General features: G+C 36.0%; 1 protein-coding gene across 1 annotated transcript in view; it reads left to right on the top strand.

Annotated features, from left to right (window-relative positions):
- The first annotated feature begins 1,646 nt into the window (after positions 1-1,646).
- LOC136051220 (multiple PDZ domain protein-like) overlaps positions 1,647-27,961 on the top strand; it is a 43,916-nt gene continuing 17,601 nt past the window's right edge. Inside the window, exons 1-12 of the mRNA XM_065740550.1 lie at positions 1,647-1,745; positions 4,553-4,723; positions 5,698-5,821; positions 8,600-8,798; positions 16,031-16,147; positions 16,594-16,771; positions 18,553-18,663; positions 24,721-24,868; positions 25,161-25,357; positions 25,691-25,741; positions 26,073-26,150; positions 27,820-27,912. Coding sequence (XP_065596622.1) covers positions 1,647-1,745; positions 4,553-4,723; positions 5,698-5,821; positions 8,600-8,798; positions 16,031-16,147; positions 16,594-16,771; positions 18,553-18,663; positions 24,721-24,868; positions 25,161-25,357; positions 25,691-25,741; positions 26,073-26,150; positions 27,820-27,912 — 1,566 coding nt within the window. The remainder of the gene's footprint in view (positions 1,746-4,552; positions 4,724-5,697; positions 5,822-8,599; positions 8,799-16,030; positions 16,148-16,593; positions 16,772-18,552; positions 18,664-24,720; positions 24,869-25,160; positions 25,358-25,690; positions 25,742-26,072; positions 26,151-27,819; positions 27,913-27,961) is intronic.

The raw sequence follows: 27,961 nt of genomic DNA, 5'->3' as shown, positions 1-27,961 counted from the left end.
CTAAACTAAGAAGTATACTTTTTTTCGCAGTAATAAAAGCCTGCATTAAAATGACAATACTTCTAGTTTCTCTTTTCTGAAGTAATGATTTCCCTGTATGTAAATTGCATCTGAAGTCTACCGATATGGTTAATATGGTTAATATACCGATATGGTTAATTGGCAAATATGTCCAAAGTAACCTTTTCTCTTTCTAGTCTCTTAGGTTGCTGCAGTTAGCAAATTCTGTGAGAATATTGTGCTAGGAATAAGGTTTGAAGCTACAGAGGGACATCATTTCATCAGATCAGTCTTACCAGAGGGGCCAGTTGGATGAAGTGACAGGCTTTTCAGTGATGATCAGCTTCTGGAAGTAAGAAAAAATTCTACTTTTTCTTGGTCTGCTTTTAGTAGGATTTTTGAGAAGTGATTTGCTTCTCACTGGCTACATTTTTGGGAATGTAGCATATCTGAACTTCATACAAGTCGTAACTGGAATTGTTTGAGCAGTCACTTTCTATGTACTTATCCATTTTTGTGTGACTACATGTGCTTAGTTGCATATCTCAGCTCATAGCTGATTTTTCAAATAACATTGAAGACCGTGAAAGAAGAATATCTAGCAAAAGCATTTAGGTTTACTAGAGATATCCCTTACAGTGAAGAGAGTAAACACTTGTTTGTTTACTTTTCTAAATTATGTTCTTAGAATGAAGATGTGAGTTTGGTTTGCATGATTGGGAGAAGTAAATGTAATCCATACGTTTTCTTGCTTAATATATCTGTTTCCAGGAGAAAGTCAGCTAGTATTGTTTGTTTTCATATTTATTTCATCCATGTTTTATTCAGTGGTTTTATGAAGTGACAGAGTATGTGAGATTTGTAAGATGGCTTTCCATAATTTTTGAGCCCCTTCAGCTCAAAATATATCTTGGTGGCTTGTTCTGAACACCAAATTGAGTGGATACTGAGGGCTGAAAATCTCCATTTGAGCTTTTTGTAAAAAAAATACATAAATAATTTTAAAATAATCAGTTTATGGGTTTTTTTCTCTTTTTTTTTCATGTTTATTCATTGTCTTCTACTAAATAGTGTGCAATTCTTCATGTCATCCTGTGATTCCGTGTGATTCTGTGATCTCTTGAGGTGAATGAGATCTGTTTGCTTGGAGAAAACCGCAAGGATGAGGTCAGTATCTTGAAAAAACTGCCAGTTAATGTGATAGTGGTGAGCTGCTATCCAGTGCCTCCCTCTCAGTCACATAGAAGTAATGGAGAGTCTAAGTCTATCTGAGGTTCAGCTTGCAGAGAATTTATTTAACAAAAGGAAAAAAAAATCCTAAGAAAAATACTGTTTTCCTTGAAGAAAAACACTGTTTTCCTTAAAGAAAAACATGAAAAAGTCTTTAAAAAGATTAGAAATGCCTCTTTAATATTTCTGGTCTTGTAACCAAATAAATAGGAAAAAGCAAATTGTATTCATTTGCTGTGCTTTAGGCCAGCCAGATGTACATGCTGGTAGGCCATGTGCAAAAATTGTTAGGGACACAGAGCTATCTACCCATGTTACTTGGATTTTGTCCTACAGGTGGGCTTTTTTAGAATCTGATTATATTTCATCTGGTTTTGAATTTCACAACTTCTGTGTTATGCTGAGTAGAAATGAACATGCACTTTGTGACTGGCAAGCTATCTGTGTGGGAGAGTGGCAGCTGGAAGGTTGAAAACTTGGGCTGTGCTTTGTATAACCAGAGAAAGTACTGTGAGGTATTTGTAAGCTGCAGTGATCAGTTTTCTGCAGAAACATAATCAGTATTTCTTCAGAGGCTATTAAAGAATATTAATATGAAACACTTGCATAACTCTATAGTGTTTTAGATATGAAAAGGTTAAATCTTTGTCCTGAGCTTTGCTTTTTTACTGCTTAGTAATTATGTATTTACTAATTAATTTACAGTGTTCTTGAATGAATTGTTTGTAATAGTACTGTATTTAAATTTGTAGCATATCAAATCTCTAATTGCTAATCATTTCTATTTAAGCTTAATAAATGCAGTTAAATTTCTTAAGACTATTACTACCTTTATTCCTGTAGGTAACATACCCATGTGATTGTTTGTATTAGGATTGGCTTTATTCTCTCAGTAGCTTTTCATACTCCTTTCTCTTTTCAATCCGTAGATTTATTTCTGTAATGCAGGGTCTTCTGAGTCATTTCTCCTAGAACTGATTATCTTTGAAAGCAACAATGTAGGAATTTCTTTTGGGTTTTGCACTCAGTGGTTTTGAATAGAGTAGTTTCTACTTTTGCCTTTGTGCCTCAGCTACAGTATCTTCCTTTATCCCTTATCCCCGAACATGTTCAACCCTCGCGGCAATCTCACTGAAAAGCTAAATTCATCTTCTAGTAGCTTCTCCCAGTCTACAGAAGAGCACATCTCTGCTATGCCAGGGAGGCAGATTGCATTGTTAACCCTTAATTGTTACTTAAATAGATTATGCATTTTTCATGCTGAGAAGCATTTTATGAGATAGGTACAGGGTTTATGTAATACAGCATTTTGAGACTTAGTATACTAAGTCTGAATTAATTTTTGATATTAACTTAAAGAAGGCTTTGGTTTCCATTTCTTTCTTTTCTTTTTCTTTTTTTAATTTCATTTTTATTTTTAAAGATAGCCTGACTTTCCACTGTTCTTCTCTTTGCACTAGTATGAAGAGCGTATTAAGTTCTCTGCAAGTAACTTTTAATAATGTGCAGTTATGAAGTACTTCAGAAAGTAAACACAGCAAAGTAAACATAGCAATGAAATCTGTAAAAGAAAAGTTTGGAAGCAGTAAAATGCAATAAAAGAATTGTTAAAAATAGTACCATTAGATGCTACAAGGAATACTGAGATATTTCAGCTATTTCTGACTACAGAGACAGTCAAATTGCAGATTATGAATGCCTTTGCCATCACTTTAAAGATAGCTGATGAAAAATAATTTTAGGTCAGAGTATTGCTCTAATGAGGTCATGTGCAGCTATTACTACAAATACTTGAAGTCTTGTTTGTCTTCAAAAATTAAAGCATTGGCTTTTCTTTAAATGGAATAAATTTAAAAAGGGTATATGTTGCTATTTTAATATGAATGTATGACATAAGGAAAAAGTGTTGAATACTGTCTGTGTAATGAACATACTCTCACTGAGAGATCCATCTAAAAATGGATATGAAACAGAACAAAAGTTGTATATTCTGTCACTCTTCAAAGCTTTATGAGTTCATTTAAATGGATTGTAGTCCTGGTGTTCTAGTCATCATAAAGTAGGTAATTGCATTGATTACATCATGCAGATTAGTACAATTTAGGCCTTGCTCAGTTATTTTCTCGGATGTTAGTTAACCCAGTTGTTTACAAACTGTTTTTGATCTGGTCTTGGGACAGAACAAGCACGTATGCACTTTGTCAAATACAAGAAAAAGAAATTCCAAGGGTGTGGGAGAAAAACATTGCAAAATACCTCCAATATATTCTGGAAAATAAATTAGAGAATCATGTTTTCTCATTTTATGGAAATGTAATAAAAGACTTAATGGAAGCAGTGGATAAAATCTTAGACAGATAAAGGTAGAAATTCTTGTGACTAGATTTGCTGCATTTCAAAGAAGATTCCAAAACAATGATATAGAACTTTTGCATATAACCTCTTCGTCCTTGCTGTATCTTCTTAATACCTAATAGCCTATGTGTTTGTAAAATTAATTACTTTTGGAAGCGAGAGAGGATTTCAGTATTTTTTCAGAAGCTTGTGGTTATTAAAATCCTTTAAAAATACTTGACAAGGGGGATCAGATACTCTTGAAAGTGTAAACAAATTTTGTACAGAGAACTTAGTCCTGGTACTGCTGATTTGGATAGTGACACTAGCTAAACTTCTGCTAACTGCATCGTTGCATTTCAGAGCCGTCACACTTCAAAATGTGTTAATATATTTGCTGAGATTTGACTGAGTTTTTACTATTCTCTCCTTGTATGGAAAGGATATTTAACCCCCACTCCCTCCTCCCTTAAAAAAGAAAAAAAACCGATTTCTTCTTGGTTTCGTGGAAAATAAAATTGCATGGTTTTCTGTAACCTCTTTGAAGTTACTTTTAACTGGGAGTTGATTTGAGAATGAAAACCTTGGTCTTGCAAATTTTTTCCACCTGACAAAGACAGTTATATGCTCTAATTTTAGTAAATTATTGCCAATTAGTGAATTGCATCTCACTTGTGAATGTGTGAATGGATACTGCTTTGCTAACTTAGTGAAGATTTACTGATTGATAGAACATTAGAATTTAGCCTTCAGAAGTAACTTTGTAATCACTGATTTGTGGTATTATAAAATAAAATAATTTGTCTCAGAAGTCAGAAAAATTCCGAAGTAAAATGCTTTTAGGAATCTACTGAAAATACTCATGTTAAAACAAACGTGTTTAAACTCTGTGAGATTAGATTCTGTGAGATCAGTTTCTCTTTACGATTTCAGCATGAAATTTACATTTTAGTATACCTGATTGTTTATTGTCTCCTGTTTTCAACAGATTGGTGGACAGGAATATTCAGGTTATACAGATTATCATTTATCTACCATGAGTTCATACAATGTGGATCTGAACGAGAGAATTAGAGAACAAGATACTGTCATGGACAGAGGCCTGGAAACTGAAACTGAAGAAGAATTTGAGTCTGAGGATATTTTGGATATCCAACATGTAAGTGTTCACTTACAAAATATAAGTGAAAACATAACAGTTTGGACCGAATCTCAGACAACAGCAGAATTTGCACAAAATACTAACACACAGATTGATGCCACTGGAAAACTATTTTTTTTTTAAACCCAACAAACTATGGCAAGTTATTAAACCATTGAATCTTCTGAAATTCGTACTGATCAGCTAGAACTTGTGACTGTTTGGCTGTAAATGTGAAGAGTACAATGTGGAATCTCACATCCAAAACCTAGGTATTTAGTAGACCTAGCCAAAAACAGAAGATAATTTAGGGCTTCACAAAGTAATCTCCCAGAGTCTGGAAATAATGTGTGTATTTAAGTCTACTCATACCTCGCAGCTCTAGTCACTGCTGGAGCATAGTATACTTGTTGGGCAGCGTGGGGATCCAGAGCAAGGCTTTTCTGTTAACTTCAGAGAAGTGGGCAAATAGGGGAGGTTCAGAGCTGAAAAGCAGGTGTGGAAAACCAGTGGGAAATGATCTGAAAGTCTTACATCCAGGTGCTCATATAGATTTGTGCAGTTCATCTCACACATGAAGACCGTTCAAATAATGTTTCCTCATAAGGCCGTCACTATGACCTGCTTTGAATCCTTCCCTTCAGTGTCTTAAAAGAGTTAACAGTTTTGTATTGACTTTGTTACTTAGGAGATTGTCAGGCATCTCAGGCGTATGAGTCAGCAAGCCACTGAATTCATCCCACTAATGTAATTTAAGACAGTAAATAGTCTCTGTAAATTAACAATGTACTTTGCAATAGATTCTCTTCAATACATAGCTAAAACAAATATGTCAGTTTGATCTTTAATGGACTGACTTTACTGGTGACCATGTAGGGAATCTGTATTAATTACACTCACAGCTTTGGTAAAAGGTAAGATGAGCTGAAGTCTGTGTCCATGCATATTTTTATATCTGTATTCTGAACTGATGTTATTTTCCTTCATGTTAGGATAAAGAAGTCTTAATGGAATCTAGCTGCTTATTGACTATGGACAAAAGTTTAACATCCTCAGATACATCAGAAAGTGTCTTTGAGGAGACCACTGCAATTGCTGAAATCAATTCTACTCTAGGTAAAATGACTTTTTTTTTTAACCTGTACAGAAACATGTCTTTCTGCTTTTCTTTTCTATTTCTCATTCTAGTAGTGAGGAGTAAACATTTTCATTTTAAATGGGAAGGCATAACACAGTATCTGTCTGCTTCTTTTGCTCTATTTGGCTATAACAGCAGTGAATCTACTTGCTGTCACCTTTAAGAGAAAATAAAGTGGCTGTTCTCACTGAAATTTTTTTTTTTCCTGTAAGGAATTTAGTTGATCCTAAATATTAACAGTACAGTTTTAATACATTGTTTATTGTGTCTGTATATAATACAGTGGAAAGACATGGAAAGACAACAACATGGGGCCAGTAAGTGCTGTATTTTGAAATGGAAAAGCTTTGGTCACAGAGATTTATATTCAAATGTATGTAAACATGAAATCACCTTGTTTTCTGAGAATAGACAAAAAGATCTAAACAAGCTTTTCAGTTTCTTTCTACTGATTTTCACTTCATCTTAAGTTTCAGTATTTCTAAAAAATCAGATAATGAATACATTTATCTATAGTATTTTTAGAGAATTTTTGCTTTTTAACGATCTGCAATCTGCAACTCCCTGAACATACTGATTGGAGGTGCATTTTAGCATTAACAGGCACAGCAGGTTGAAGCAGTTTTTGTTGTCCTCTTAAGGTTCTTGGTATGACTGTCATGGCAGTGAGGCTTGGGTAAGCGCAAGTACAGGAATCACAGCCAGTTCGTGGAAGGTTTGGGGCAAAAGACAATGTTGCTCCCCTCCTGGCGTGGGCCTATGTGTTCATTTGTTTTGATTAAGAGTACAAGTGCTTTTTCTTCTTGAGGACTTTCAGGCATTGTCAGAGTGCATCTTAGTGTTAATTTTTGCATGGCTTCAAGTATAAATAGAGATGTACTGTCTGCAGAAAGCACCCTGACAGAAGCCCTTAAGCCCTTTTTGATAAAATGCTATAGTTCAGAACTTCCTAATTGGCTGAGATAGATGGCATGTCATGATTCATGATACTATAATATTGTGAGCACTTTTGTATAGAACATCACTGTTGACATTCCCTCTCAAATCATAAATAGAAAACTCCAGATATTGGAAACATCACGTTGTTTCATTGGTTTAATAAAGTCCCATTGCAAAAGTGCAGTTTTTCCAAGAGATAAAATGTGACTTCTACATACCAAAATAGAGATATGTGTGTATTATTTTGTCTAAGAAGCTAAGGGAGTAGTTTCTTGCAAGCAGCACCACCTTCTTATAGCTTGGATAACAGTGTTGATCAAAATTGCAAGTGAACACAAGGAGCAAGCACTAATAAGAGATTTTGTATTTCTGGAAGTTCGAAAAACACAAGTGAAAATCTTATTTAGTTTTGTTCTTTAAATGCTAGCAGTATTTTTAATGCTTTTTTTCTTCTCCTCTGAGACAATTGTATAGGCATGTGTTCACATGGTTTGCTGAATCTGATAGGTTATAGTTGCTTTCTAAACTTTTCAGCCAGTTACTATTATGCAGTCTGTGTCCCAAGGTCTATGTTCCTGGAGTAAAGTACTCAGATAGCCATATTAGTATATAAATGATTAGAATTTTCTCATATCAAAGCCTTTGGGGGCTTTGATCTGGTTAACTGTTGCTTTGGAGATCATTATCCTTCCACTCAGTCTGGACAAGATGATAAGGAATTGCAAAGATAGAACTCCACTCCCATTACTTGCTAGCTTGAGGTTTACAGCAAAAATCAGGACAGCCCAAGAGGAGTGCTCACTGTTTCTTCCTTCAGAAAATTCTGCTCTAAAAGGTATTCTTCCTTCAGCTGCTTTTTCTTGGAAGAAAAGGCATTCACATTCATCAGTGCACAAGAAGGAATGAAAACAAACTTGATAGTATTAAGACAGTGTAAGTCCACAGTGGTATCAAGGAGCAGAAGTCTGTTTTGGGTCCTCAGGTACCTTTCCCTTAGTGAAGATCAATCTTTTCCTGGAAGTGTCATAATGAGAAACAGCTGCCCTGCGAACTCATGTATGTAAGAACAGTCACAAAGACTTGTGAAAATAAGAGCCAAAAGCAAGTCACCCTTGTTTCCCTGTGATTGAAGAAAGGGAAGACCACTGCTGTCTCATTTCCCATTAGTGAAAGGAACACAGAGTTAAATGATGCATATAAATCAGGAAACGTAGAATCCTGCTGCACCACAGGTAGGGTTGTCATGTAAATTAAATAAAGGACTCTGTGTATTAGTAGTACACAGGCTATTGCAGAAGTCATGCTCTTTTAGGCCTAAGCAATTGGCTGCCTTAATTTTTGCAGAAAATTAAGAAATGTGCAGTACTGTTCCATGCTCATAGTTTATAATTTAATCTTTATTTATTTATTTATTTATTTATTTCTGAAAAGAACCATCACAAAATTGAGATTTGGCAAGTAAACTTGATGAACCACCCAGAGGAATTATAAAGTTAACTGTTTTAGGAATGATTTGATTATTTGTATGAGATCTATTTGATTTTTACTGTCTTTTACTTTTTTATATTCAAGCTGATATATGGAATGATGTAAGGTGAAATGAAGACACTGTGATTATGATTTGTAACTCCTGTCTCCTGTTGGAAAGAAGGAAATACAAGTAGAACAAGGACAATGTTAGGCTTGTTGACTTTGGCAGGTCATGTGACTGTCTTTTGCCTTCCCAGTCTGACATTACTTTACTTTCTCTTGTCACCCAGAGCTAGGGCTTGAAGAAGATATTAACTCTTACCTGTTTCATGACTTTCTCACTCTAGGGATGACAGTAAGTTCTGATGAAGGTGCCACAGGAATGAAAGTTTGTAGTGTCATCCATGGAGGGACAATAAGTCCTGATGGATGTTTTAGTGTGGGAGACTGCATCCAGCCTGTTAATGAAGAATCAGCCACTAACTTAACCAGTGCACAAGCCTGGGCCATGCTAAGGACATGTTCACCCACTGGACCAGAAATGAAGTAGGTATATTTAGAATATTAACTCAAGTAGGAAAAGTCTAATAATCAAAATTTGTTTAGATTCATGCATATTTTCAAAACCAAAATTTTATATGTTTTTATGATTTGTATTTATCTTTGAACTACCATTTCAGATTAATAATTTCCTATGAAATTACAGCTCCATGAGTTTGAAAGTTAAAAGCACTTCTGTAATTGGCTTTGGATGTTCTTAGAAAAATTAGTTCTGTGATTACTTAACCATCATCATTACTACCTTATCCTGGCTTTATTGAAGTGGTAGGATTTGTCAGAGTTTGTATTTCCAGTATGAAGCTGCTGAACAAATTAAGAATTTCCTCAGAGGTATTTTTGCTTCTGAAATGTTCACTATCCTGGCCACTGCACAAGTGACTTCATCAGACAGAAAAGATGTTTGTAATGAATTTTGTCTTTGGCTGCCATACTGGAAGTACGAAACCCGATGTTAATACAGAAAAGCAATATTTGAAAAAACAACTGTATTTCTGTGATTAACAGTGTGTTTAGTGAAGTCACTTCCAAGTTTTCATTAGTATATATGAAGGACCTGTTTCTCAAGTGCACTTACGTTTGTTCTTTGGAGCACTTCTTAAAATTTGAAGCATTTTATAGTCTTAAAAATCCACTTGCTTAATACAAAGGTTTCTTCTTGAGTTCAGTTTTTACTAAAAAGTTAAAATTCAGAAAGTGTATTTTTTGGTAGATGTCACAACTACCCATATATCTAACATCTAAAAATGAAGTGTTCCTGAGCTTATGGGTGGTGGTCCAGACCAATGAATGCTGGGTTTACAAGTAAAAAAATATATATATATGTTTTTTTCTGAAATCCATGATAACGTGGACTGCTAATGAAATTCCTGGAGCTGTTGTCAAAGCCTCTAATTATTTCAGGGGGCAGGTTTGAAAATGGTCAGTACGGTGTCAGTGTGTTGGCAGGTAAGTAGTTTCTGTCCATTCAAAATGGACTGCAGAGCTTTTCTTTCTTCCTTGGAAAAATGTTGGCTTAAAAGAGTCATGTCATTCTGAGAGAAAGCAGGCAAGGTATCAACTAGGATTGGTATGTTTAATTGTCTAACCTGTAGTGCATTTGGCATTAGGATTTTATACTAGCCTGCTTAGATACTAGGTCCTGCTTATATAGTGTATTACGTTTACCGACATTGCTGTTGTGAATATGACCAAATAGTGTTGATAAAATATAATATTGATTATTCTTGTAAGATTTAAAACTGTTATAATTCCAACTTCCATGACTGAAGTCAATTACTGTGTATGTCTCTGTCTTCTTGAATATCCAAATGCTACAGCATGATTTTTTCTGTGAAGTCTCTTATTAGTGTCAAAGTTACATGATGAAACAAAGATATGTCCATATTTTGTGCTTATCCTTTTAAAGTTGCTCCATTTTTGCTGTGTGATTTTAAATTTTGATTTATATTCTTAGTAGTGTTCCAGGTACAATTGTGATACCAAATCTCATACTAGGTGTGAACATTCATGTGCTTCACCTGGTCCTGCACTTTGGCCACAATAACCCCATGCAATGCTATAGGCTTGGGGCAGAATGGCTTGAAGAATGTAGAGAGGAAAAGGACCTGGGGGTGTTGGTTGATGCTCGGCTCAACATGAGCCGGCAGTGTGCCCAGGTGGCCAAGAAGGCCAACGGCATCCTGGCCTGTATTAGAAATAGTGTAGCCAGCAGGAGCAGGGAGGTGATCATCCCCCTGTACTCAGCTCTGGTACGGCCGCACCTCGAGTACTGTGTTCAGTTTTGGGCCCCTCACTACAAGAAGGACATTGAGGCCCTGGAGCGTGTTCAGAGAAGGGCAACAAAACTGGTGAGGGGTCTGGAGCACAAGTCTTATGAGGAGCGGCTGAGGGAGCTGGGATTGTTTAGTCTGGAGAAGAGGAGGCTCAGAGGAGACCTTATTGCACTCTACCACTTCCTGAACGGGGGTTGTGGTGAGGAGGGGGTGGGCCTCTTCTCCCTGATAAATAATGACAGGATGACAGGGAATGGCCACAAGTTGTGCCGGGGAAGATTTAGATTAGATTTGAGGAAAAATTTTTTCTCTGAAAGAATGGTCAGGCACTGGAATGGCCTGCCTAGGGAGGTGGTTGAGGCACCATCCCTAGCGCTGTTCAAGAAGCGTTTAGATGAGGTGCTAAGGGATTTGATTTAGTAGTTTAGTGGGTAGGGATGGTGTTAGGAGGATGGTTGGACTAGATGATCTTGTAGGTCCTTTCCAACCTAATGTATCTATGAATCTATGAATCTACTTCTTTCTGTAAGAACTTCTGAGCCATTCACATTCTAACAAGATTTTTGGCTTTCATTTTATGTTTATGTTCTTCACTGCATTCCCATGATTAGAATTTGAAGTGAAACCAGTATTTGCACTTCAAGCAAGTGAAAGACCAAGTCTTTTCACAGTTTCCAAAGAGATTTTGCAGGAAAAATGACAGGGCCACATGATTATGATACAAATCTACTCTATAAGCATAAGTAAACTTTTCAGAAATTTACACTTAAGGAAGAAAAAGGCATTGGAAAAAATACGATGGTAGAAAGGGGTGAAAACACCCTGAATCAAGTATTTGGAGTTAGGATAGCACTGTATCATGATAATCCTTCCTGTTTGCTGAGAGAAGTTCAGAGCTAAATAAACATTTTTTCAGAGCTGATGTAGTAAACCATCATGCAGATTTAGTGATCTAAGTGCTGGCCTTTCAAGTAAGCAAGCACTGAATCTTTTTTGGTATCAGCCTTGGAAAAGAAAGATGTACAGCCCCTCAATTGTGCTTGTAAGATTCCTTTTTTCCACACAGGAATGTGAAGTTAGTACCTTAATTATTAATAATAACAATGATTACCAGAGTGGCTCCAAAAAGTGATTTGAGGAGGAATGTTTTAATTACAAAGCTATGTTTCCATGACAAAAAGTAATTTGTCCCTTTGCTCTGTGCTCCTAAGATCTTACTTGGAGTACTACATCTGGATGTGGAGTCCTCAGTATGGGAGAGACACGGACAACAAGGACCTGTTAGAGCAAATCCAGAGAAGAGCTGCAAAAATGATCCGAGGGGTGGAACACCTTCCTTATGTAGGCAGGCTGACAGAGCTGGGAATGTTCAGCCTGGAGAAGAGAGGGCTTCAGGGAGACCTGAAGGAGACCTTTCCATACCTATGGCGGGGGCATATAAGAAAGCAGAGGACAGACCCTTGACTTGCAGAATCAAACTCTGTAACCCAGAGTTAGGTTATAAAGCAGGTATGCGTTCATTCAGCAGTGTGCATGTGCCAGGTGCAAGGGGGATCATTCTGCCTAGCTTGCATACTGACAAGCAAAAGCTCATTACATGTAAAAGCCAAGTCCATATATATTCAACAGATTTCCAAGAACTCCTTTGCATACTGTCCCTCCTCCTTGTGCTTGTGCCATCCAACTTGGGGGGGTGGAAGGGTGGGGAGGGAACTTCTCATGGTGGTCGTTGAATGAAGGCTCCTTGCTGTCTACCTTTTACCTCTTTGGGAGGGGCTCCCCTCTGACCGTTTCTGGGTTCTGCTTGCATCATAACATCTTATCTTTATTTAGAGTACTTGGTCTGTCTTATGTCTGCCCAGAGTCCTTGGTCTATCTTGTGCTCTTTCACTGTATCATGTTTTTACATTTCTCCTGTAACTGACTCCTGCAATTTTCTGCATCAATTCTCCCATTTTCTTTAATCTAGCAGAGACACCTATCTGCTAGATTATTTTATTATTCTCCTGAAGAGGATTTGGGTTTACCTTTAAGGCATTCTCATGGGCACTAATTATGGAAACTAAGATTGCTAGTAATTTCAATATTATCCAATTCTAAAAGAGCAATACAATAGAGAACATAAAACTAACAGAACTAGTACGAAAAGAACAATAATAGGATGACACAACTTATTCAGAATGCCAGTTGCAGTGGGAAACTGTTCAAATAATGCATTCCACCAGTGATGATTCTCATCTTCTTTTATTCGCTTTTTTATTTGTGGACTCTGTTTGTCTCCTTTGTGTCATGGTAGACTGAGCTTCAACCAAAATTTCAATCAAATCCTGATGTAACAATAATTGCTTCACTAATGAATGTGTTCATTCCAATAGGCACTGGTGACAATTTCTGAAACACTGTATGATTATATTTTATAAACTGGTGAGATATGACTGGTGCTGAATAAGAGAAATCACATCCAACAATTTTAATAAAATTAAACATACAGAGATTAGAATGATTCTATTTAACCATAATTATAATTAGTTTTATATAGCACGCCTACTATCAATTCATGGTCTTGTTTCTCTGTCTCTTCCCATTTTGGTAATACTTTCCTTAAAATTCACTAGTGCTATTAGAGAAGATTGTAAAGGTTGTCACAATTTTGTCAATTACTGCATTAATTTGTCAATACTGCATTAGTCGCATAGCTAATTTATTCATCAGCATTTCTGAATCAGTTCCATTTATAACTCCTAATCCTGTCCCTAATGCTCCTGTCAAGTCTCTATTTGTTTGTCTCTTATAAGGTACTTGTTCTTGGAGCCAGGTTGTCCAGCCCACAAAGGATATTTAAAAAAATAAAAAATAAAAAGAGGAGCATGCTGTCTGAATGTTGCAATTCTAGTTTCTTTAATGCAGCTGCCTTTCAAAGAAAAGTACATTATTTCCAACTTATTTTTGTAGAGTAAAATTTGTTGCATTCAATTGGAATGAAATCAATGAATGTAACTGGATGAGTGATGCATTTTCTTTTATTGAAATACAGCTTGTACTTGTTTTGGCTTTTATAGTGGCAGAGCATCCTTACGGACTTATTAAGGTAGAGCTTCCACAGCAGCATTTGCCCTGTGGGAGTTTTGTGAGCACAGTATTTGCACTTTGCTCTAACTTTACACATTTGGAGTTGAAAATAGCTGAGAAGTGGTTGTGATTGTTTGCTAAAATTGAAGAACTTCTGAAATCATAATTATATTCCTTTCCCTCTTTCCTCTCCATTATGCTGCTAGACTACATGAAATAGCTGTTCTATTTCTTGCCTGTTTCTTTGTAATCACGGAGCACACGTGAATCAGTGATCTTCCACTGAGCGCTTGTTTCCCACTGAATGTTAACTCCTCAGCATTTCAGAATGAAACATACTTTCTGTCAAGCACGTATCACTTGAAAAAAGAATGCCAAGGCTGAGAAATTAATAATTACAAGTAGGAGAAAAAGCCTTATAGTCTGACAGTGCAGACAATTTAGAAATTTCTGTCAGAAAAACTAGTGAGTTCTTCCTTTTCAGCATCCATATGGTGGATGGTAGGACACACTTTTGTGTATGTATTCTTTTTCCATCAGACTTAGTTCTTGTCAGACTTTGACCTAAGCTAAGCTGCCTGTGGGACAGTCGAAGGTTTCTGACACGACAAAGCCTGGTTATACTAGGGCTATGTCCTTCATTTGAATTGGCCTGTTCAGATCATAGTGCCTCTTTACCCATAGAGGAAATTTTTCAGGAAAGATTTTTCATGCCTAAATCTTCTTTGTTCCTCTCTCAGCAGTCTCTTGTGCCATTTCTCTTTCTGGCTTTCAAACCTGACTGAATTATAGCAGGGCTTCAGGAGTCTGTATGTCATTTAGCTGGTGGAACACAACTGTCTCAAGCTGACTGGATGTGCATGGTGATATGGAGGAAGGAGTTAGGCATAGGATTACTCCCTGCAGGTTACTTGATACACTGCAGCACATTTATATATCCAAACCCACACAGTATTTTTAACTAAAAGCATGGAAACATGGAAACCTGAAACACCTAGAGAATCTCTGTTGAAAGTACAAAACCTTTTGCAATTTTATCTTCTAGAAACATATTCAACCAGCTGTTATGATGATAATGATGCTTCTCACTTCACAGATGTTTTACTATTTGTCTTAGTGCAAGGAGTCTGTTTTGACTGAAACAGAATTATCTCTGTTACATACTTGTTGCTCTCAAAACGTCATTTACTTAAATGTGGTAACTGATAAAAAAAATCGAGCAGTTCAGCTGTCTAATTTGATCACAAATGCATAGTTTTCACAAGCTAAAAAATTATTTGATTCTTTATTTTCATCAACGCGGTTTTGGTGATTTTGAAGTCAGTGCCTATATGTCTTCAGTAATTTCCACATATCCACTCTTCACACCCACTACAGACATGACTAGAAGTCTTCATATTACTTTAAACATGTCCATTTTATTGCAAGCAGAAAGTTTATCTAAGTACAGAACCAGTTTGGAACAACAGTCAGAGGAAACTACACCAGTAATTTCTCCTTCATGAGCTGCCTGATGAGTCAAAAGACCTTTTTTCTCCTGTGGAAGTCTCAGATCTAACTCTTTGCATGTACTTTGTGTAATTCTGGATGTTAAGTTTTATTTTATAATTTATATTTTATTTTATATTAGAGCTGAAAGATGGTTAATTTTCTTTCAGAATAGACACATTTAAATAAAACGTTGATCAGAATAGATTTTTGGCTTCGGCTAGAAAATTTTTCTGACAATTTTTATAAAACTATTTTACAACTATTAGTTCTCTCCAGTAAAGAGACTGTGTGCTATCCAATCCTAAATTTCTTATAAATACCATGCAGTTTGATTTATGTATTGCCACAAATACTCAGTGCTTCTGATCTGAGAATTTGACATCGATATTCTATCCAAAATATATACTTGCAGAGAATTAGTTTTGCCATTCTTTCTGTTGCTTTCAAAAATTCATTAGTTACAGGCCAAAATATTCAATGACTAATTATTTTTTATTAATATCCAAAATCAGTAATGTTTTTTTAATTCTGAGGTTATCATTTTATTATAAGTAATAAATAATAATTAGTGGTTTTTATTATTAACAATAAGTAATTATCTTCAGCTTTGATTAAGCTCTAGCTTCAACATACAGGCTCTTTAAATCTGTAGTTGTTGGTTGATGGAACTTAATAGTAGAGATGAATGCTTTGGAAATCCCTTTCTATGATACATATGCTGATAGGTTTCTGATAAGGAAATTCTGGGTACGGATAGAAATCCTTGCAGAATTCTATTTCTGGTAGAAATATAGTACTGATGCTGACAGTATTCAGTACCTGAAATTTTGCATGGGACAGAAATTTTATTGTGTTTTTCAAGATGAATTTTATGTTCCTGTTCAGTGTCATGGAAATCTCAGAGCTTCAGAAGCATGAAGAGGGGGAAGGAGAAGAAAGTGAACTTCAAAATGCAGCTTTCATTCAAAATACAGCTCTCAGTAGCTGGAACCAGCCCAGAAAGTAAGTATAGATCTTGTACAATACCCCAAATTTTTGAAATCTGGGATACAGTTTAAGAGGAATAAGAAAAAAGAATTACTGCTTTTTATTTGTATTGTGCGTTACAGAAGTAATTCATTGCTGTTTTTTATTACTCTTGGGCTAAATCTCTGCGGTCTAATGCTTACTTAATTGCTTTGGTAAATTTGTCTTTATAGGTTTACTCTGCGATACAGTAAGAGGAGTTGAAGAGGATTCAAAGTTTTAATTAGAAATCAAAGTAAATGGAATCAATAGCAGTTACAACTTTCTGAATAACATTATAGATAACACTCACCAAAATAGAAAAAAAAAATCAAAGTTATTCTTGAATGTTTTTAAGTCATCACGACTATCTTGGGGTCTCCGGTGGTTGGCACTGTCACATTTATAATTCATATTTTTTGCTTCTTGTCTGTTAACAACAGGGTTGAACTTTGGAGAGAGCCTGGCGAGTCATTGGGGATCAGTATTGCTGGAGGACGAGGGATGGGGAGCTGCCTGAGTGGAGGGGAAGTGATGAGAGCCATCTTTATCAAACACATCCTGGAAGACAGTCCAGCTGGCAGAAACGGAATGCTGAAAACTGGAGATCGGATTGTCGAGGTACCAACCAAATGCTTTTCAGTTACAGTACCCCCAGCATCTCAGGAGTCGCTGAAATAGCTGTTTGCTCCTGGTCTGACCGCTCTGCGACTGATCGTGCTGGCACACCTCGAGCCGTACAGGGTGTGCTGCTGTGTTGCAAACACAGCAGCGCCATCTACTGATGTTTTTGTGCAGACAGTTTGAATTGTATTTACAGCCCGAAGCATAAATGGCTGTCTGTGTGTGCAGTGGCCTGCAGAGCTAGTAGTTCTACCTACATTTCATAGATCCAGAACGTAAAGGAAAAGGTTTGGTAAACTAGAAAGTTTTACATTTGCATCCTGGATAGCAACACAGATGCCTGAAGAACAAAAAATCACTAAAATAAGTGCTAAATTTATCTCCCCCTTAAGTCTTACACAGTCCTCATCATTCTTGTGCATTTTAGGAATAAAGAAAAGTGCTGTTTTCTTCATGATGACATGTAGAAAGATGAATTTAGTACAGATATAGGACAACAATATAGGACAAGATGGAAGATTTTCCAGTTTAAAACAAGTTACTTGTATTTTATGTGCTGGCCACAAAACTAATCATTATTTGTTGTAACTAAATATCTGGATTTTTATGAATGCAGTACTTGTCCCTGAGAATGGTGCTCGCAGAAGTTGATGTGGGTGAGCAAAATTAGTATGCAGTGTATATTCATGTGACTATTTCTGAATGGATGGTCTCATTTTTTTGAGTTGAGGCATTTTTAGGCTTTTCTTTATACCAGTGCATCTAATATTTCAGGCGTGGGAAGTTGCAGAGCTGTAGTGATACTGTTTATTCCTCACAGGTTTAGAACACTTTATCTCGTATTTATTTATTTATGATCTTAAGATGGTGTTAGCTACTAAGCAGCAGGGGTAATCCTCATTATGTAACTTTTTTGTGCAAGAATTGCCACTAACAAATAACCGATCTGCTTTAGCTTCTAGCTTTTACTGTGGTCACTGTGAGAATGCTTTACAGATGCTAACTTCACCATAACATATTCTTAGCTGAGATGGCAAGACAAACTGTTATACACAATGATACATCTGAAAGCAAGAAAAGAAGCGATCAAACAATTTTTTTTTTCATTAGTCATTCTTTATTTCAGAAGAGAGATGACTCTTCAGCTCTGACCTAAAAATTTAGCTTCCTGGGAAATGTCTTACAGCTGAACACATCTCTATATTAAAATGATGTTAATGGTTGTTAAAAAAAAATGAACTTATGAACTTATGAACTTATGATGTTAATGGTTGTTAAAAAAAAAAGGCTGAAAAGAAAGAAAAAAAGTAAAAGTACTCTATAATGACATAATACCCCATAATGAAAGTTTACAGCACTTAAAAGTTTCAGTTTTTAAATCTTATTAGATACTGGGGAAGTGTGTTATTGTCAGACAATTTACAGGAAGTGTTATTTAACAAATACTGCTGCTCTATTCATAATGCTGTATTTCTTTTATTACATTGTCTGTGGGAAAACATAATGAGCATGAACCATGATTGCAGAAGTCCCCCCCTCCCCCTATCCCCCCTCCCTTTTTTTTTTTTTTTACTATGGAGAGCATTTATTTGATGTCTTTTTAGTGCTCTGGGAAATCTCAAAGCTATGTGTAAGGGACATGAGGTGAAGTCATTAGAAACCTTTCTACTAGTAACAGAGATTTGGGCTTAAGTTTTACTTGAAGTTCTCTGATCAGAGTCTGGAGTTGCTTCATGATTCTTGCAGCTTCTTGTAATATTGAGGCCTTCCAATTACAGGTGGATGGAATTAACCTCAGAGATGCCAGCCATGAACAAGCTATGGAAGTCATACAGAATGCAGGCAATCCAGTAGTCTTTGTGGTACAGAGCATTATAAGCAGACCAAAGGTAAGCATAAAGAATATGAGAAGAGATATGGAATGTATTATCAAGGTAGTGGTGTTTGGGTGTGGGATATTTAATCCTGAATGTTCCCTCTTAGCTATTTCAGGAACACAGATTTGATTTAAATATTTTTTCCATTTAGAATGAAATTGATTTGGATTTGAAATTACTCTTCAGCATGCCATCCTCAAACTATTTTGAAAAGCCTCAAGAATAATAATTTCTTGGGGGGGCAGAGTAGGAGTCTTTACTAAAATCAACTCTTAGAGATTGACAGCATGTCAGAGGAGCGCATGCAGAAATATAAGATCTGTTAAAATATTTCCTGAACATTAATGAAAGGATGTAGAACTACATGGAAGGTTCTTGTCACTGAGCTGCATGGACATTGCAGACAAAAGCTTTAATACAGTTAGTTTAATCACTAGAAACTAAATTTCCTCTTTGTAGAAAGTCTGTTTAAGTTGCATATTTATTTACTAGATGTTTCATAACTCTGTCTCTCCAGCCAGAAGCTCTTTATATCTCTTCATCAGCTTCTGCTCTCTGTGAGCGGAAAACTACTAACTCATTTTATTGTCAGTCATCTAAGGAAAAGTTGCATGAAAGTGATCTGATGAATGCTGGATACCAATACTCAGGATACTACATTAAGGTAGTATTTTTGCATTTGCAGTGATGTGAACAAAATGGTCACCTCTGAATCTGTTGTCCATTGTTTGGGTTGGGAGTTATTCCATTGCTTTTCATATTTAGAGAATGCTCTGTTTCTTATTGAAGTTCTTGTTTTTTTTCTTCCTTTGCTGGTTGTTTTTTGAATGTTTATTAACAAGCCTTTGTTTCTCTGTGAGCAGAAACATTGTGAATGGTCTTTCCTGTACACAAGCTTTGCATTGTGATATTTTGTCAGTGGCATTATATTTATTGTCATCATCACTGAAATGTGCATCTATAATTCATAATAAGATCTTAAAAGGAATTTCCTGTCTTCATTCATGTGCAGTTACTCAGATATCTAACTGCCTGCATGCAGTTGCTATATTTAATGTAGTGCTGCAAGGCAGTCATTTTCAAGTGACATGTTGCTAATGAGCCATATTGGTCCCTTTTTCTTTTTTCTTATTTTATTTAGGCTACTGTTAGAGGTTAAAGAGGTCTGAAGCATACTCTGGAATATCTCAAATAATGCAAATGGATTGTGAGAAGCTAGTTCAATAATTTTGCTTGCAAAGTTATGTATGAAATCTGTTTTGTATTTATCCTGCAGCATGTACTTCTGAGTAAGAGTTAACCTGTCACCTAGATTATGGTCCAGCCATTCTGTTACATTCTGTTACAGCATTATGCTTTACAGTATTCATATCTGATATCTCAGCATCCTGAGTTTATTAATAAACAGAACACACACACATAAATCAAATCATTTATGCTGTGTTTTTTTTTTAATTATTATTTTGCAAAGAAAAAAAAAGAGGGAAAATATCCTTTATTTTTGTGTATGTTTTACTTGCTTGACTCTGTGGAAGAAGACATACTTCATGCACGTTGTTTAAAATATAACTGTGTAGACAAACTCAAGTGCTCCAGAGTTTAGCTTTGTGAGTACCCCAAATTAATACAGTACAGGTGCATAGATTAGAATTAGCACTAGCAGTTGCATTTTAGGTGCTTTGCCATCATGAAAAAAATATAGAAGGCATGGCTTTCAATTACTGTGGCTGATCTGTTTTCTCTTTTACTATGACTTGTTTTTGTGAACAAACTTTTCATGGTACTTATTTTAGCTGTGTAAAATTAATCAAGATACAGTTGATAATCTTTGCAGTGGCTGATGTATTGTTGAAAATGTAATAGAACCAGTACACTGATAAATTATTTTTCCCAAACTTTTCTTCACAAAAGATGACGTCAAGTGTGAGTTATATGTTTAAACAGAAAATCTTTTAATGTAGAGCAACTGCTTGTTTACTGTGAGTGGCTTGCCACTGAAGAGAGCTTGTTCATACAGATCTGTACCTTCTCTGTGCTGAGGACACTGTAGAACCAAGATGTGTTGTCTTATCAAATTATATTACATTTTGCTTTGCAAACAATATTTGAGGTTAAATGCTTAGTAGTCCATTCCCAATTTCAGAAATGGTGAACAGAACTACGTACTTTAAGAAAATAACTGCAACATATATCAGGATTAAATACCATGATGTAAATACGTTAGTTGTTGTTGTAAACCTTTCACATTCCATTTAGTATGTTTCTTATTTTCCAGCAACACAAGGCTTGTGGAAGCCAGATATTTAAACCACAGAGAGATGCACTTATTATGTAAATTATTTTTAGATACATATTGACTGTTTTCTCTTTCTGATCTTAAAATAGAATACAATACTAGAACTGCATAGCAGTATAAAAGATGTAAATAAAATCAAAGGATGTAATTTCATGTAAAATAATTTCTTTTGTTAACTAATAGCAAGGAACTATCTTACCCTGTATTGTTTAACAAGACTAGCTTATTAAAATAAAAATTCAGTAAATCACACTTTCCTGTGCACAGATACAAAGCGAGGTGTAAAGTCAGAGATGTCTAATATTACTATGCCTTATATTTTGCAAAGGGCACTTTGAATATTTTACCTTGATGCATAAATCAAAGAGTGAGAACTTGTGTGGTTTTCAAAATAAAACTAAGCCTAGATTTGTACTATGTTATTACTAAGAATTGCATTTATTCTCATCTAAGAATCTGCAGTTGTATAATTAAATAACTGATGTTGAAGTTTACCCCACATACTGAGATACTTGGGCAAAATTGTCGAAATACCACAGCAAGTAAATTTTACATTGCTTGTGCTGCTGAATACTACACTTCTTGCATTTCGTGGGCTAGGACACAGGAGGGTCAGGGTTTTTTTCTTGAGCATGCACATGGAAAATACAGAGCAGATGCTGTTTATCTACCCTTATGTGTCCATGCAAAAGTACCATAATTAGATCTCGCTTGATTAGCACAAACTACAAAGCAAATAAGTTTTTTTCCAGCAGTGACATCCCAAGAAGTATTGTCTGCCTTTATTTAATGGTGCTGAAAATACTTTTGCTTTTCTCCTTCAAAATTCTTTTAATGGAGCATGGACAGGATACCTTCATCTTTGGAAAAAGAATAAAAAAAATTGTGACAAGTACTTACCATATGTGATTCATGTTGGAGACAGAATTAACCTAACACAGTAATAAATAAATAAATGAATTCATTTGTGCATGCATTTCTGATTTAAAACAGTAAGTGACTGGGAGTGATTGCATCCTGTTTTTCCATGTCTCAGTCTGTTGGCTATCTTAAATGTAAAATAGATTTCTGTGATATGTGATATATAATTGCATGTACATTTTTAAAATCTCTATTTGTTTCAGCTATGAGGAAAGGAAGTTTAACATAAATGCTGATTTGTATCTTCTGTATTTTCAAAAATATTTCTGAAAAAGTTGTATGTTTTTAGAGAAAAATCTGTTTTTGCAGTCCAAGCATTGAGATAAGAATTGTCTTTTGTTATCTCTGTCAGTTTCTTTAGCAGTGACCAAAGGTTCATGTTCACTAAGAAAGCTTACTAAAGCAAGGTATTTAGTAACTCCTTAAATATATACATTTTTAATTTATAAATCAACATAATACATTTGCTGCAGTTAGTAAAATGAAGTTGAGTTGTTCATCAGTAACAATGTGTATTGCCAAAGGTACTGTATGAGTTGCTGATTTCTGTTGCTGTAGGAGGTGTCAAATCCAATTAGAGTTACCTTCCGTTGTTCCCCAACTAACACTTTTGCTCCCACACCATTCAAGGTTTGTCTTGATTCTGGTGAGGAGGTGATACTTCATGCATGTACTGTGCATTTGTACATGACCTGTGATACCTTTCAGAATCCTGCTTATTCCTCCGCCTGTGTGTCCTCTGTTCAAAGTGGTACTCCTCCAGATGCCATTTTTAGTATCTGCTTGTCTGTGATCAGTGACCCTGACAGCCAAATGGGTTCATGTACTATATGATGCTTTGCATTTTGAATAGTGCAGTGTGAAATACTGTGCCATGTCACACTATGAGTATTTCATGAATTAAAGTATTTTAGGTTTTTTTTTGTGTGTGGCTCGATTCAGAGAGCAGGAGTCTTATGTACATAAACTGGGGGGCCAGCTCAAATTGCTAGAGCTGTGTGTGTGACAGGCTGAGTTCTGAAGGCAGAAGGTGATCCCCTGTGTCTGAATTGCATAATAACACCCTTGGCCTTTTCCTTCATATCTTCAGAAAGAAAACATTACAGTGCTTCTGGAACTCCACTCTTTTTCATCCCTCCTTTTCACCCCTACTAAAGTAGAGTTCTGTCACCAGCTTTTCTCCATGCTGGTGTTAGAAAAAAGTACTTTTGCTGTTAAAGACTGGTATTTTCACTCTTCTCTGTTTCTGATGGGTAAAAATTTCTTTGTTGTAATTTTGCTGCATCAGTTGATGCTTATGTTTTAGAGTATAATTTCCAAAAATTGTAAATATTTTTGTAATACATTGTCTTAGACTGCCTTGGATTTCAAGCACAGGCATAGCCTTTTTTAATCAAATTTAAATCTAAACTGCTGGCTTGGGTGCCTTTTTAACATTTACTAGGCTTTTGATACTTAATGACTTCTTCATTACACTCCAAGCAAACTTTATTAATGAAAGGGTAGTCTTTTTCAAGCAAATGCAGAATGAGGGAACTGAAATATATCATTTATGTTTTCTTCGGGGTGTACAGAGAATGAAATTAACTCATTTTCTCTTTGAGATAAGTACTTTCTTAAATCTCAGTATCCCAAAGTTGTTAACTTTCCAGACTTTTCAACACTGTAAGTTGAAAGTAGATTGTTGTCTAAGGTGTATGTTGTTGTTCTGTGCACTTTGAGGTCTGATAAAGCATTTCAGTGCTTCTAATTCCTACAGACATTATCTGAAATGTTATTTTCAGGCTTGGTAATGGAGGATAGTGAAAACTGAAATTATGAGAATAGAGCTATGAAGATAGTATTAAATAAACACTCTGTTGCAGATATACTTATCAACAACTGAAGGGTATGGATAGCTGCATAATGATGATATCCTGTGAGGACAGGCTGAAAGTGCTGGGGCTGTTCAGCTTGGAAAAGAGAATGCTCCAGGGAAACCTGATAGTGGCCTTTCCGTGTCAAAAGAGAAGCTCCAAGAAAGAATGGCACAAACTCTTTAGCAGGGTCTGTGGTGACTGCACGAGGGGAAATGATTTAACACTAAAAGATGAGAGATTTAGATTGAATATAAAAGGTAAGATTTTTTACAGAAAGGGTAGTGAATTGCTGAAACAGGCTGCTCAGAGATATAGTGAAGGCCTCATTCTTGCAGACATTCCAGGTCAGGCTGGACAGGGCTCTGAGCAACCTGATCTAACTGTAGATGTCCCTTGTTCATTGCAAGGGAGTTGGATGAGATGACCTTTAAGGTTCGCTTCCAACTCAAACTATTCTATGATTCTGTGATATTCAGGCATGAATACCTTCCTTAGGTGTTTATCATGGATTTCTTCATTTTGGTTTTAAATTGTATTGCATTTTTGCACTAAGTTATTTGTTTCAGCTCCCTTTTCTCCTATTTGATTTCCAAAAGATACCACAGGAAAAAAAAATACATGTGGCAGGTTTTAGAAATAAAATACAGTATGAGTCTTTTACAAACATGGCAATAAAATGTAAGTCTTTAAAGATGCTTTTTTCTGACCTATAAAGTGGCTCATAAAACTTTTCTAAATTGGGCTTTAATTGTCAGTTCTGTTTGCTTCTGAATACATTTTGGTGTGAAGTTGTCTCTTACCTTGCCTAGTGTTTGTTTCCATCTTTGATCTCTTGCAGCTTTTCTGTGCTGTGTTACACATTTGAGCTTCCAGCTGCTTGGTATTTAAACTTCAAAGCCATAGTCATTGCTTTTTTGATGCTTTTGTACACTGTCTTGCTGTACACATAAGTCTGCATTTGCTTAGCCATTACCTTTTTCTTATTCTCCACAGGCTTATGGTCAGTTCGATTCAGAGCCAGACAAGACTTTGTTTTGTAACTTCCCTCTGCCTCCATCATCCATGTTTTCAGGAATAAGCTGTGATGTTTCATGGTCATCTTCCAGCCAAGCCTCAGAAGATGAGTTCAGTTACAGCTGGAGTAAGCCTATCCTTTGTGGTAATTTTTTTGAATGATCATTGCTGAATTAGGAATGTAAGGGAAAATATGAGGTATCCAGTTCGAACTACTTCATTCTCATGAGGTTTTTTATTTTTTATTTTTTGGTTGTTAAATATTCCGTTTCATGTTCAGGACTACTTCCAGAATTTCAGTTACTGTAGGTAACCAATGGCTGTGATATATAATATACTGATTACCTGATGGTGTTATTGGAGTAAAGATTATTGCCTCTAATGCAAATCCATCCTCTGTTTCCCACCTTTACATTTAGAAAAGATTACACAGCGCTATGGAAATCTACCGGGGGAACTACACATGGATGAGCTAGGGAAAGGAAAGACTGGTCTGGGCCTTAGTCTTGCTGGTAACAAAGACCAATCCAGGATGAATGTCTGTATAGTGGGAACCGATCCAAATGGTGAAGCTGGCAAAGATGGCAGGTTACAGATTGCAGATGAATTACTAGAGGTGAGTTTTTGCAATTTTTATTGAAACCAAAACATACAAACTTAATATGCACTGTAATAATAGATTCTTGCTGGTGTTCTTTAGTGGACTTGGAATAGGGGAGAGACAGAAATTTCTGCATCCATGGATTGCAAACTGTAGAAAACAAAATTAAAGCCCCTTATTCCATCTGCCTGGGAGTGCTCCAGATTTTCTAATTACTTCCCTGTTTACTAGAAGTATGATAGTATCAGAAGATTTATGTTGAATATAAAACAGAAGTCAAGTAGGAGAAATAGAAACAGATTTGTTTGTAACACGGACTCTTGACGTATTTGGGCTGATTTCTTGTAGCTTTTTGAAGAGAAGCAGCCACTTGTGTCAGAGACACTTCAAAACCAACAAGTTAAGTAAATTTTGATTTTTTTCTCATTTGACTGAGATAATATTCTGGATGGAGGAGTGCCTTGTCTGTTAAGCAAATATTGCACTAAGTGAAGAAATCCAATCAAAAAGTACAAGAGAGTTTATTACAAGTGTTATGTTTATTGTACCTAGATCTGTTTTACTTTATGTTCATCTAACTAAGAAATAAATCTAGTATTCCTCTGAAGAGGGTTATGGCAGTTTAAATGGATCCATAAAATGACCCAACCCACTTTAAATGTTTGCATGCCATTTCATTTTGATGAAAAATGTTGAAAATAGCTGCTCACAGTTGTGTTTTCATTATTAGATTGGTTCTGCTGCAGACTCTGGTGTTTCTTCTGACTTTAGTTCATATAAAAATATTCAGTATGTGGAACTCCCTAAGGTATGTGGTAAGAATTACATAGACACCAGCCATGTTTGTGTTAACCAGCTTGCATTTTTATAATAGAACCCCTCAAGGCAAACAAACTTTGCCTCTTACTTACTGGAAGTTAAACTGGAGATTTCTATAGTCCTTTTGTTCTTCCTTTCTCTGGAGTGAACCAAAACATTTCCTGATGTTATACCTTCCTTGAAAACCTGAGGAGGTTTTTTAACATCACATCAATTTATCAAGTGCTCTATGTCTCTGCTAGAAATTATCTCTTGATGTAACTTTAAATTTTTCAGTAACTAGCTGCTTTGGTTGAACACAGAGGGAGGTTGTATGATGATCCATCAGGTAAATCACTGCCTGAGTTGTTCCAAATAAATTAATCAGGAGCAGAGTGCGAGCACCAAATTTCTCACCCCCCAACCCCCCACCCTTCAAAATATGTATATGCTGAAACTGTGCTGATGAAAGAAAATGTCCAAATGTTTTCTATCAGTGAAGCTGCCCAGTGAAGTGCCGAAAACTGTCTTGTTTGGTGAAGATAGCTACATTTACTGGACATAAGAGTAGAGTATTGGTAAATAGCTTTTTCTTGTTAACTAGGACAGTGTCTTATGGATTAAGGTACCCAAATGATTTACTTCTTTCTGAAAACACAGGGGAAGTTTCACTCTCTCACATTTACTTATTTCAGAGGAAGAGCATGCATTTTTCCCTCTTCTGTATTTTCCATTCTTTGTTTTCTTCCTTGTGAATTTAAGATTAATTTGCTTCAGTCAGTAGTTTCCAAATGTTCTGTGTTGCTGCTAAAAAGGCTAATTGTTTTCCAGGATGCATTAGACAGGGTAGGTCAAGAGAGGTGATCCTTCCCTTCTAGTTTGTATCGGTCAAACTGCACGTGGAATATGTGTCATGTTTTGGATCCTTTGGTATGATGGAAATGTGGATATACTGGAAAGAATCCAACAAAGGGCTACCAAAATGATTAAGGAACTGGATCACTTCTATGAGGAGAGGCTGAGAGCTGAGACTGTTCATTTTGAACCAGTCCTGTAGGGAACTTATCAATCTGTATAAATAGCTGTAGGGAGAGTGAAAAGAGCCAGGCTCTTTCAGTGGTTCCCAGTACCAGGACAAGACGCAGTGGACACCAACAGGAAACCAGGAGGTTAAATTCAAACATCAGGAAGCACTTTTGTACTGTCAGCCTAAGTGGCACTGAATCAGGTTTGGTTGTTCAGAGTGGTAGTAGAGTCTTGTTTCTGGGCTATCTTTGAAAAGTGGCTGAACATGTTCCCAGACATACTTAAGCAAGAGGTTGGGCAAGAGCCTCCAGAGGTCCCTTCCAATCCTGAACATTCTCTGATTCTTCTTATTTATGAATTCAACAAATGAATCATGGTTGACCTTCAAAGTTTCAGAAGAAAGGGTTTTTATGTTTAGAATTACTTCAGATTTCTCTTGTTAAGCAATATACTGCTAACAGGCTGGAAAATCTGCTATTTTAGAAATAGTTTCATTTAAAGTAAAACACTGATGCATTGTGAAGACCAAAATTTCTGGGTTTTTTTTCTTTGTTTTTTTTTTTCCTTGCAATCTTCACTAGTCTTTTGTGAATGTATTCTAACATTTTGATGTATGCAGTACCTAACCATTTGCATATTTCTATTTACCCCAGGATGAAGAAGGTTTGGAAATTGTCATTAGTGAAGAAGACACAGTCAATGAAGTAGTTATTAGGAGCTTAACAGATAATGGTGCAGCAGCAAAGGTGTGAAAATATTTCAAATCCACACAAAAATAAAAATTACATTTTTTAC

The sequence above is a fragment of the Cyrtonyx montezumae genome, unplaced genomic scaffold (genome assembly GCF_038088225.1).
Source record: "Cyrtonyx montezumae isolate F1298 unplaced genomic scaffold, pur_monq_1.0 scaffold_29, whole genome shotgun sequence".
In the NCBI taxonomy this organism is placed as follows: Eukaryota; Metazoa; Chordata; class Aves; order Galliformes; family Odontophoridae; genus Cyrtonyx; species Cyrtonyx montezumae.
The sequence above is the reverse complement of the archived record's forward strand: the minus strand, read 5'-3'. Positions and strand labels throughout refer to the sequence as shown.